At 19.3% G+C, this 12500-nt stretch overlaps 4 protein-coding genes across 4 annotated transcripts in view; 3 read left to right on the forward strand and 1 right to left on the reverse strand.

The window, feature by feature from the left end:
- Positions 1–787: 787 nt before the first annotated feature.
- On the reverse strand, positions 788–3022 carry PRSY57_0915100 (N-glycosylase/DNA lyase, putative; the record flags this gene model as incomplete). Its single annotated transcript, XM_012907391.2, has 1 exon — positions 788–3022. One exon carries the CDS (start codon positions 3020–3022, stop codon positions 788–790), a length of 2235 nt encoding a protein of 744 aa, XP_012762845.2.
- Positions 3023–3846: 824 nt separating this feature from the next.
- PRSY57_0915200 (putative membrane protein) lies at positions 3847–5066 on the forward strand (the record flags this gene model as incomplete). The annotated part of the gene is made up of 2 exons (XM_012907392.1): positions 3847–4381; positions 4627–5066. The coding sequence occupies 2 exons, from the start codon at positions 3847–3849 to the stop codon at positions 5064–5066; spliced, it is 975 nt and encodes a 324-aa protein (XP_012762846.1).
- A 1094-nt stretch (positions 5067–6160) lies between these two features.
- On the forward strand, positions 6161–7180 carry PRSY57_0915300 (putative membrane protein; the record flags this gene model as incomplete). The annotated part of the gene is made up of 1 exon (XM_012907393.2): positions 6161–7180. One exon carries the CDS (start codon positions 6161–6163, stop codon positions 7178–7180), a length of 1020 nt encoding a protein of 339 aa, XP_012762847.2.
- A 1443-nt stretch (positions 7181–8623) lies between these two features.
- PRSY57_0915400 (hypothetical protein) overlaps positions 8624–12500 on the forward strand; it is a gene marked incomplete at both ends in the record, with an annotated part of 4017 nt that continues 140 nt past the window's right edge. The window contains one exon of the mRNA XM_012907394.2: positions 8624–12500. This exon is cut by the window's right edge and continues 140 nt beyond it. Within this exon, the coding sequence (XP_012762848.2) occupies positions 8624–12500 (3877 nt within the window).

Raw genomic sequence — 12500 nt, forward strand, 5'->3', positions numbered from 1 at the left:
AAAATTAAAAAAAAAAAAAAAAAAAAAAAAAAAAAAAAAAAAAAAGAGGGAGAGAAATATTTAAAAAAAAAAAAAAAAAAAAAAAACACAATAGTTATATTATATGAATTAAGAAAGAAATCACAGTGGATGTTTAAAAAAAAATTAATAATAAAAGAAAAGTAAAATTTATTATATAAAATTTATATTTTAATAGTATTGGAAAAAATTGACATGTTTCTACGCATTAAATAGGAATACAAATATAAATATATATACCTACATTTTTTTTTAATTTTTCTCTATTAAATTATGATAATTACATATTTATATATACACTTTAAACGAAATTTTTTTTTTTTTCTTTTTTTAATATATATATATATATATATATATATATATATATATATATGTATCATTTTTTTTGTGTGTGTTTCAAAAAATAAAAATATTATATATATAATATATATATCATATTATAAATGTACTTTAAAAAATTAGGAGATTTAAATATATGTCATTTTAAATATTAAAATGGGATTTTTTAACACATATATTAAAAAAATATATAAATTAATGGTACATATATATATATATATATATATATGTGATATATAATATATATACCTTTTAATATTTAAAAAAAATTATAATTAATTAATGCTTATAGGTAAATAAATACATTTATACATATATACATAATATATATATTATATTTATTTTTATGTTTTACACGTATATACTTTTATTTTCACCTAGCAAATACCCAATTAAAATATATATATATATATATAATAATAATATATATTCACTCGAATACGTGACTAAATTTTTTGAGTTCTGAAGCGAATAGTATGGTTTGTGCCCAGCCACAATTTGGGCCGAATAAATTTCTTAGTTTATTATATAAGATTACATATAATGAATTTGTTAGTGTTTTTTTTTTTTTAATTGTCGTACTTAATAATTTTTTGTTTATATGTTTTTTATCTGTAATGATATTAGTTTTATTAGATAGAACATTATTTTGTATATTCTTTATATTATTATTATTATTATTATTATTATTATTATCATTTGCATTTTTAATGGTTTTATTTTTTTTATTACTTTTGTTTAGGGGTTCAATAAAATTGTTATAATATTTATATATAATATCATATATATGTGTATCTATAGGAATACAATCATATTTATTTAAACCAAACAAACAAATACAATTAGCTACTTTTAAACCTATACCTGGAAATTGTATTAATTTATCTATACAAGTTTTAGTCTTTTCTTCATTTTTTAAATTTTCTATCCATTCTTCTTCACCCATATTAACTAACATCTTTGCACATTCAATTACATAATTACTTCTATAACCAAAACCTAAACTTCTTAAATCATTTTCTTTTAATTTTGATATCACTTGTATTTTGGGGAATTCATAAAAGTGAAATGTTTTTTGATTCCTCTCTTCTTTTAATGTTGTTTTTAATGATTCATAAAATATTTTATTATCTTTGCTTAACATTTCAAGATCCTTCTTTTCTATCTTATTAACTTCATTTTTGTATAAAATATTGAACATTTTATTTTGTTTTTTATTTCTCTTATCTTCTTTTGTGACAGATAATGTGTCATTATATATGTTTACATTATCATTAATATCGTTCCCTTGTCCTATTTCATTGTCTGCATTATATGTATCCAACATTTCTTTCTTCACTCGACAACTTTTATTATTTTCTATCTCTCTCTCTTTTTTAATTCTTACACCTATATCATTTATTTGACTAACTCCATTTTTTATTTTACACTCTCCATTTTTTATTTTACACTCTCCATTTTTTATTTTACACTCTCCATTTTTTATTTTAAACTCTTCATTTTTTATTTTACACTCGCCATTTTTTATTTCTCCCTTTATATTTATACCATACCCATTGTGCTCATTGGAATCATCGTCAAGTTTTAACTTGATGATATTATTGCCATCTACATTTTGATCATCCCTCTTAATTATGATATCACCATTTTTAAATACGACTGTTGCAATAAATTTACCGTAACGTCTTCTTAAAGAATCTATCATTAATGTAATTCTTGGTATATTATTATTTGTTGAACATAAGAATGAAAAAAACGATTCCACAGGATCCGTTTTTAATATTCTCAGACCTGTCATTTTATTAGTTATTTCTTTCATTCTTTGGTCTTTTTTTTTCCATATTTCGATATTTTCATTTAAAGGAAAATGTAAATTAAAAAAGTTATAAACTTCATTATGATGATTATTACTTTTTCTTTTCTTCAGGATATTCTTATCATCCTTATTACTATATCCTGTACATGTCATATTATTATTACTATCATTATAATTATCACTATCATTATCATCATCATATAAACATTGATAAAATATATCTTCTTCCGTTTCTTTAAATAAATATATTTTTTTAATATTTAATATACCAATATACATATTTTTTTCCACTTCATTAAAACAAAATTCTTGCCCAATTAATAAACAGTATTTTAATTTTAAATCATTCGTTGAAACATCTAGTTTTATCCATCTCTTTTCATAATTTTTTATAATAATAGGAGAATTATTTATAACACTACTATATACATTTTTCATTTTATTTTCTTCATTCAAGGAATCTAATTTTACTTTATCTCTTATTCTCTTTACATTTCTCATTTTATTTGATAAACCTTCAGATAAGACTTTATTCTTTTTTTTTATCATATTATAATTGTTAATGTATGAAAATTTTAATGTTATAAAATTCGGATATCCATTTTTTATTTTCTCACCATAAATATATCTTCTTTTTTTTTTTTCTCTCTCTTGTATTTTATTACAGTTCTTTTTCTTTATTCTAAAATTATATTTTTTATTTATATTATGAGCAAACTCTGAAATAATTCTTTTATCTTTATAAAGTATAAATTTACTTATATTATTTTGTATAACCTTATTTATATATTTACAAGTATAGATATTTTTTAGAGTAATGATCAAGAGAACATGATTATATATATTCATTATACTGTACAAAAAGAATAGCAGTATAATAAAAAAAAAAAAAAATAAATAATATAATATAATACAATACAATACAATATAATTTTATTCCTATATCATAGTTTGTAAAAAAATAACAAAATAAAATAAAATAAATATTTTTTTGTTCTTACAAATATATATTGTAAAATAATTATACCTACATAGTAATATAAAAACCACGCATATATGTTAAACAAATATACAATATATATATATATATATATATATATTGATAGATTTAGATATAGATATATTTAATTATTCGTATTACCATTGTTATATAAAAGTAATTTATATTAAGTACTATTCCTATAACATCCTTTGAAAAAAAATAAAATAAAATATATTTATATATATATATATATATATATATATGTGCCAGTACACATATGTACATTATATTAGTTCCTCTAATACTTCACTCGGATAAATATAATATTTTTGTGAACAAAATAATTGTCTTTTTTTGTAAAAATTATATAAAATTTTATTTTTGTAAATCATAATTCAAGGAGTGTTAAAATGTGTGCAGTGTAGATCTATATATTTTTTTTTCGTCAAAACATTTTTTAACGTTTCCTTATTTTTATGTAATTCTTTATAAAAGAGCATAATATATAACTTACAAAATTAGTTAAAAAAAATATATATTTTTTTTTATTTACATTTATCATATGATAAATATATAATTCATTAAAAAAATTATATATATATATATATAACAATTTTATTATATGTATATTATTTATATATTACGAAGTAATATCATAAAACAATGTAATAACAAAAAAAAGAAAAAAAAAATGCTATATTTAGAAAAATTAAATTCATTTATAGAAAATAAATTTGCATTGTCCAATTGGAAAAAAAAGAAATATGTATGGAGATATAGTTTATTCTTTAGTATATTCTATATATTGTTACTTTTTGGTTTATGTTATACAATAATTATTCGTTTTTTAATATCTAATGAATCATTCAGTAATCATTATTGTAGCTCATCAAAAATATCCTCATTACAAAGAAGCTATATGTTTATATTTATATTTGTTATATTGATGGGATTTCTTAATTTTTTTTTTTCTCGTCTAACATATTTATATTCTAATTTCACTAACAGTGAATTTTTCACTTTAGGTATTTATTATACTATTGTAGGTTTTCTTATAAAATATATGTCATGGATATTATCATTATTATATATATGTTGGATCTTCTTTTTAATTATAAGTATTTTAACTATATTTTTTAATCCTTCTTTATGGTGTGGATTAACATATAACATTTATGGGATGGATGCCCTACATAATTGTTTCCTAGTTCAAAGTAAGAATACAGGTAGGATAAAAAAAATTAAAATAATAAAAAAAAGGAATATGTATATGAATATGTAGGTTATATTAAAAAAATATACATGTATATATATACATATATATATATATATATATATATATATATATATATATATATTGATATACTTTTTTTTTATTTATATTATCTCATTTTTATGACAAACTAATATATGCCACATTATATATATATATATATATATATATATATATTTTTTTTTTGTTATTTTTAAGGATGTGAAATTAGTAAAGATATTATCAAATTAACAAAGAATGACCATTGCAATGATTTTAATATTTTAAAAGTTCAAAGTCTCCTATTTCTTGTCCGTTCATCACCAAATGAATCATGTTCATTAAAGGACAAGAAATTATGTGACTTCTTTGTTGATTTTATAAAAAATAAACAAACAACATGGGAATCTTTTCCTCAGTGTTCTGGAAATACTCTCGAATTAACAGAAGAATATTTTTTAGAACAACCAGACAAAAAAAGTAACATTTACTTATTCTCATTATCTATTATCTTTTTTTGGTTTATTACGACATTAGTACTATTTACACTTTTTATAGTCATAAAAATAAATACGCCTGTCGATTCATCATTCATTATGAATGAAGACAGATTAAATTTTTTTTTTAAATTTACAAGGCTTTTAGACACATGGAGATAAATAAATAAATGAATATATATATATATATATATATTTTTTAAATGTTCGTATGCCTCATAACATATAATGTTATATACCAAAGGTATGAAAAAGAATATTATTCTTATATATATGTATAAATGATTTGCTTTTAATTTTTTGTTCATTCAAATATGATGTATTATAAATATATACATTAATATATATATATATATATATATATTTATTTATTTTCTTTTTTAATTCATGTTTTATTGTTTCCTTCAATATAAGGTTTATATGCCTCTTATTTCTGTTTACACTTTGCACTTTTGTTTTTCCTAAAACCCAACCAAAATTTTAAAAAAAGAAAATAAGAAAGAATACATATATATATATATATATATATTTTTATGTAACCATTTTAAATATGCACACAGATGCACTAACACAATTTTATATTTTAACCCATGTGAAAAATATAATCAATCAAGATACTATATAACACTCCATATTTATAATCATTAATTTTTTTAGAACTATTGATATTTTAAGTATTCACATTATCTTTGTTAGAAATTTCTCATATTATATATTAGGTCTAGGAAAATTTGTACACTTCTATATATAAATAATTAATATGCATATTTACATAATAATAATTTTGTATTTTTTTTTTTTTTTTTCCTTTTTTAATATTTATTGAATAAAAAATTTAGACATCAAAATAAACAATAAACAATAAAAAATAAAATAATTAATAAAAAATATATTATATTTATTATGTATAAATTTATGTATTCAAAAAAATTAAAAAAAGGTGCAAACAAATAGTGGTTTTCTCCATACACCATTTTTTATATAACAATAAAAGGATAATTAATTTTTAATTCAATTTTATCATACATATTTTTAATATAGATTAGTTAATTTTATAAAAAAATCTTAAACCAAAAAAAAAAAAATATATATATATATATATTTATATATATATAATAAATTATTCATATATTCACATACTTATATATAGAACCCTCAAAAAAAAAAAAAAAAAAAAAAATGAAATTCATTAAATAAATCAAGCACTAAATATATATATATTTTTTTTTTTCTTGCATCAACGAGTTTTAGAAAAAATGGATTACACAAAAAATAAGAAAAGTCGGAATATAGGTCATATGATTAAAGAGTTTTATATAAATTGGAACTATAGAAGACCTAGTTGGAGAGCTAGCTTTTATTATAACTGTTTATCTTTTCTTACAGGTCTTAGTATTGTTTGTACATTAATATTTCAACAATTATTGAAAACGTTTAATTTTTTTATAAATTATTATTGTGAATACGAATATATTAATTTTATACTAACCGATTTATTAATATATCTTACTCTAATAAGTTTGATATGTGTATTTTCATTTCTATTATCAAGAATATGTTCTATACTTTCAAATTTTACAATAAATGATTTTATGTCATTAGGAAAATGGATTGAAAGAATTGGATGCACAGTGAAGTGGTTTCCTTGGCTTGTAGCCTTGTTAATTATATTCTGGTTTATTATAAATGTGTTTAATATTATTACTATATATGCTACTCCAAATTTATGGTGTAGAAATCGTTTAAACGTAGAAGGTACCTTTGTATCTAACAACTGCAGATTGTTTGAAGGAAGGGTAGCAGCCTGTACAAGTGATATGGTAGAAAGGAAAGCAAGTGATTCTATAAATTATGTTCGTAAATGTAATGACTTAAAATTTTTAAGAAATCATTATTATTTTACCTTTGTACCTGATTTAAAAAACAAAAATTATACACAATGTACTTTTAATAATATAAACATTTGCATATTATACAAAAGTTTGATATATAATCAAGATGTTATAGAAAAAATTAGAAAAATGAATATAGAAGGATGTCTAAGAAATCCTCCAAAAGATATTGAAGATTTCTATGATCAAGGTATGAAAACTAGTGATCTATATAAATATTCTCAATTATTTATCATAGGAAGTAATGTAACATTTTTTATTCTTATGTTTTTCTTTTATTTTCTAAAGAAGACCACACAATTTGATGGACTATTTTATCAATCATTACATAATTCCGATATATTTATTTTACGTTTATTACGACCATTAACCCCATGGTCATGATTCCTCATTAATATTCTTATTTTTTTATTCACATTTTTTTTTTTTTAATTTTATTAAATTATTTTTTTAATAATATATAAAATGAGATATTTGATGTATATATATATATTTTTAAATATTGAAAAATATGTATATTCCTGAAAAAAAAAAAAAAAAAAAAAAAAAAAAACATGGAATGATATATAAATTGTTATACATATTCCCAAAATGTATATGAATCCTTTCATGTGGAATATACAAAGAATTATTTAATAAATATAAAAATATATATTTGCCACTGTTTATATTCGTAATATAATTAAAATATACTATTATTAATAAAGGATATGAATGACTGTTTTTAAAGAGAAAAGTAATAATTGTAACTGTGAAGGATATTTATAATATATATATATATATATTTAAAGGTAAAACAAAAAAACATGAAACACACACAAATATATATATATATAAATATATTCCAACTTTTCTAAAAAATGTCTATTTTATATATTTTAAATAATAATTGTTCATTTAATATTTTTTCCTTTTGTTCTGTATACAGATATATTTCTCATTTTAGTATTAGGATAGCCCCATAATTGAAAAAATTTATATATACTTTTTAGTGTAGAAACCTTAAATATATACCCAATAACATGAAAGTTTATAATATAAAACAATTCAATGAATTTTGTATATAAATAAATTTATTTTATTCTTTTTATCATATTCCGTTGTTTAATTCATTTTAGAACAATACTTATTAATTACAAAAGGAGAAAGGGTCTACAGGTAACACAAATTTTTTTTTTTTCTAGCAATTGAACATAAATATTTTATATCTCTATTACAAAATAATAGCTAACTAGAAAAAAAAAAAAAAAAAAAAAAAAAATTCTTCCTGAACTGTTAATAAAATATTTACTTAACCTTTTATAATATTTTAATAATTAACCTGACTATAATGAAAAAATAAAGACATATATATATTTACATAAACAATGTTACACTTATAATAATATATATTAGTTAAGTGTTTTGTATGTTTTATTCATTTTTTATATTTTTATTTAACATATATATTTTATTATATTTGATGCTTTTCATTCTCAAAAAAAAGAAAATATCCTTTATTATAAAAAGAATGTCATGGAAACAAAGACATATGTTTCTGCAGTATTATAATTAGTTAAAAGTTTATAAATATATATATATATATATATTTTTGTTTACACCAATTCATATTTTTTTTTAAATAAAAAGAATAATATTTATATCTTATTTATTATTATATTTTACATGCAGTTTGCGTAGAACACTCTTTCGATATATATATATATATATATATATATATATATATATATATATACAGTAGTGCATATATTTAAAATATATTTAACATTTTAACCTTTCTTTATCCATTTAATATATTATATCCTTCTTACATTGTGAATATACATAATGATTTTTCATGGGAGAAATCATAGGAATCCATCAAATAATGAAAAAAAAGAAAAAGTAAATATAAAAAATTATAAGGATGTGCATTATGATTATAACGAAAAGGATGAAATTAATTATAATATGTTCAAAAATATAACAAAATATTGCTGTAATAGAAATATGTGTGATTCATTTTTCATCAATGATGAATTAATAAATTGGGAAAAAGAAGACAAAAACACTATCAAAAAAAAAATAAATTATGATAATACATTCAAGATAAAATTTCAAGATAATCATAAATCCGATATATTCACAAATAATTTAATCCAAAAAAACAATGTTGTTTATAATTATAGTAAAGAACCTCTAAATTTAACAAGTCCACTTCGAGGAAAGGATGATGATATTTTTATTTCATCAAATGATATCGATAAGTCAAAAAATCCGACTTTCATGTGCGAACGTAAAATTAAAAATAAGAAAAAATTATTAACATTTTATAATGAATGTCCAATAATTAATAATACCTTTATTTCTTTTGATGAAGATATGTTATTGAAAAAGGACATACATATAAATAATAAGATACATAATGAATTTAATGCTTCTCCTGCGTCCAAACCTATATATTATGATGAGAATAATAATTTTAATATGTACCATAGTAATAACAAAGGAAATCATCCCAACGAAGATGTAAATAAGGAAAATATTTTATTAAAAAATGAAGAAAAATATATGTTTAATAATGACAAGGGAAATAAATACTTTCAAACACAAGATAGATCCATTTTTTTATATACACCCCAAAATTATATACCAATGGAATCAAAACAAGACATAGAAAGTAATTTAATTTTATATAAACATGATACATATATATCTTCTGTTGAGAAGAATAATGATGAATATATTCCAAGATATTCATCAAATAACATATGTAAGAATAATGAAAATATCTTGTCTATTACTTCCAAAAAAAATAGTATTCATTGTATAAATGATATATCTCTATATGATCAATTGATTACACATAATAATCAATCTAATGTCTTATATTCAAAAACCCCAATTGTTGTTAGTAAAGAAGATATTGACAAAATTAATTGTTCATATATTTCATTAATGGATATAAAATCAAATGAAAAATCAACCCAAATAAATATTTCCAGTAAAAAAAAAAAAAAGTTAAAAAAAAATAAGAAAAAATTAAAGAATTTATATAAAAAAGTTAAAATAAAAACCCCAGTGAATATGTTTTATAAAAGAAAAAAGAAATTGAAAATTGTAAAGAAAAAGATAAAAACAGATAAAAGGCAAATTCATGAAGGAAACAAAAAAATATATTACGTTACAAAGGGTTGTTTAAAAGAAAAAAGAAAAAAAAGGAAAAAATTAAATGAAAAGGTCAAAAAAGCGGTAAAAACAAATAATATTAAAAATGGTATAAAAGGTTTGTTTTACAAAGCATGTAATAAAAAAAATTATAGAGAAAAAATATACTTTTATAAAAATAATACAAAGAATGAAAATAAGATAAGAAAATGTAATAGAAGTAGAAAAAAGAAAACGTTAAATAAAAGGAAAGCTGTTATGATTCCTTTAAAAGTAAAAAAGGATGATGAAAAATGTATAAGAAACATTTTATCATTTAATGCATTAAATCATAAAAAAAATTATATATCATCAAAGGAAGGGTCTAATAAGTATAAGAATAAGAATTTTATAAAACGTAATAATAATATAAAAAAAATAAAAATAAATAATAATAATAATAATAATAATAATAATAATAATAATACTATGTGTTTAGATAAAGCAATATCAAATATAATCCATTTCACTAATAAGGGTAAAATGATAAAATCTAGAGGTCAATCCTACTCTGATATAGCAAATAATCATAATATCGAAAATGAAGATGATTATATGACTTGTGACAAAAATAACATTAAATATGAGAGAAAAGAGATATTAAATAAAGAAAACGAACATACAAAAAAATTGAAGTATGATTATATAAATAGCCATATACATAATAATTCTACTAATAATTCTCCTATTATAAAAGGGTCAAATAAGGAAAGCGAAAAAGTTCCTTTGCAGAGTACCAAATATAAAGATGTTTATATGGTCAAGAATAAAATAAATGTTGCATGCACAGGAAAGACAGATAAATATAATATTAAAGGTTATTACTTTTATAATAATGAAGATTTAGATGACACTAAACAAGAATTGAGTGAAAAGAAAATAACCTCTTTGGAAAACAGAATATTACATGATTATATTGTACAAAACGATTCTGTATATGTAGATTCAGAATGTAAAAAAATAAATATAAATGGTGTGACAAGCGTATTTAAAAACAAAGCATATAAAAGCAAAAATGATAACGAAAAAATATATGAATGTATAAGAGATAATAATAGTACAAAATGTCACATTTTACAAAGTGTAGCATATATATTGAATCAAGGAAAGGAAAAACAAAGGAAAAAAGATTGTACTATAAAAATGAAGGATACTTATTTTACTTTTGATAATAATTTTATTAATAAAAATAATTATAATAAATATAATAATCATAATAATCATAATAATCATAATAATATTAATAATATTAATAATATTAATAATTGTAATATTAACTTAAACGGTTACCTTATGAAGGAATATAATTCTTTTAATACAAAAAAGTTTAAACGTGTATCATCATGTAATGTACACACGTATGATAAGATAAAGGAAAACAATGAAAGACCTAAAAGAAGTTTTAGCCATAATTCATATTTTGAAAAAAAAAAATTTTGTGTAAATCAAAATAGAAACAAGGGGACGCAGAAATACATTATGAAGGTTAAAAATATGATATTATTTAAAAAGAATTTATTAACTAAAGATTTTCTTTTTGATTCTTCTTTTTCTAGTGATATGAATATAGAAAGAGAAACATTATATATATTAAATAGTATATTATTTTATTCCTATAAACTAAAAAATAGGTTAAATATATTGATAAATAAACAATGTAATAATACATATTTCTTGCAAATTAAACTGTACATACTTTGTTTAATTAAGCTGATTGAAAAATATAAGTTGGATCCTCATTCATTATGTATAAAAAAAAGTAAGAATATAATAAGAAAAATAATTGAGAAAATCAAATATGATATTATGAATTTACCAAAAGTAATCATAGAAATTACTACATTTGAAACATGCTTAATAAAAATATATACGATTGAATTAATGATGAGATCTCTATTATTTTCCTCATCATTAGTTTTAGATGATGAACATTTATTAAAACTTTCATATAATAAGAATGGTATATTATTAAGTTGTTGTAGCGAAATATTAAATAGGTCTTTACCAAATGAGGATAATAATAAGTTGGATGAGAAAAGAATATATATCGACAGAACATGCAGATTAAAAAAAGGAAAAACCGAAAAAACGGAAAAAAAAGAAAAAAAAGAAAAAACAGAAAAAATATATCTTTTCAAATGTACTGGTTTGAAAAAGGGGTATGTAAAAAAAATGATTTTCAACGGAATATCCTTAAAAGATATACACACTATTATGTATAAATTAGATGGTAAGTCTCATGTTCTCGGAAAAAAAAAAAAAAAAAATTATAATATAGATGAATGTGAGACATTACAACAATTAAATGAATGTTTAAATCTAATATTAGCAAATAAGAAATCTGATATGTTTAAAGGAGTAAATAATTATTATAACAAATTAAAAGAATATAATGAAGAATTATCTTTAATAAATGATCTTAAAAATGAAGACAATCATTTAGTAAAAGATTTCTTGGATGATATGAATATGCATGAATTTTCAAATCTTTTAAATTATTACATTAAGAGAAAATATG

Source organism: Plasmodium reichenowi, chromosome 9, assembly GCF_001601855.1.
Source record: "Plasmodium reichenowi strain SY57 chromosome 9, whole genome shotgun sequence".
NCBI lineage: Eukaryota > Apicomplexa > Aconoidasida > Haemosporida > Plasmodiidae > Plasmodium > Plasmodium reichenowi.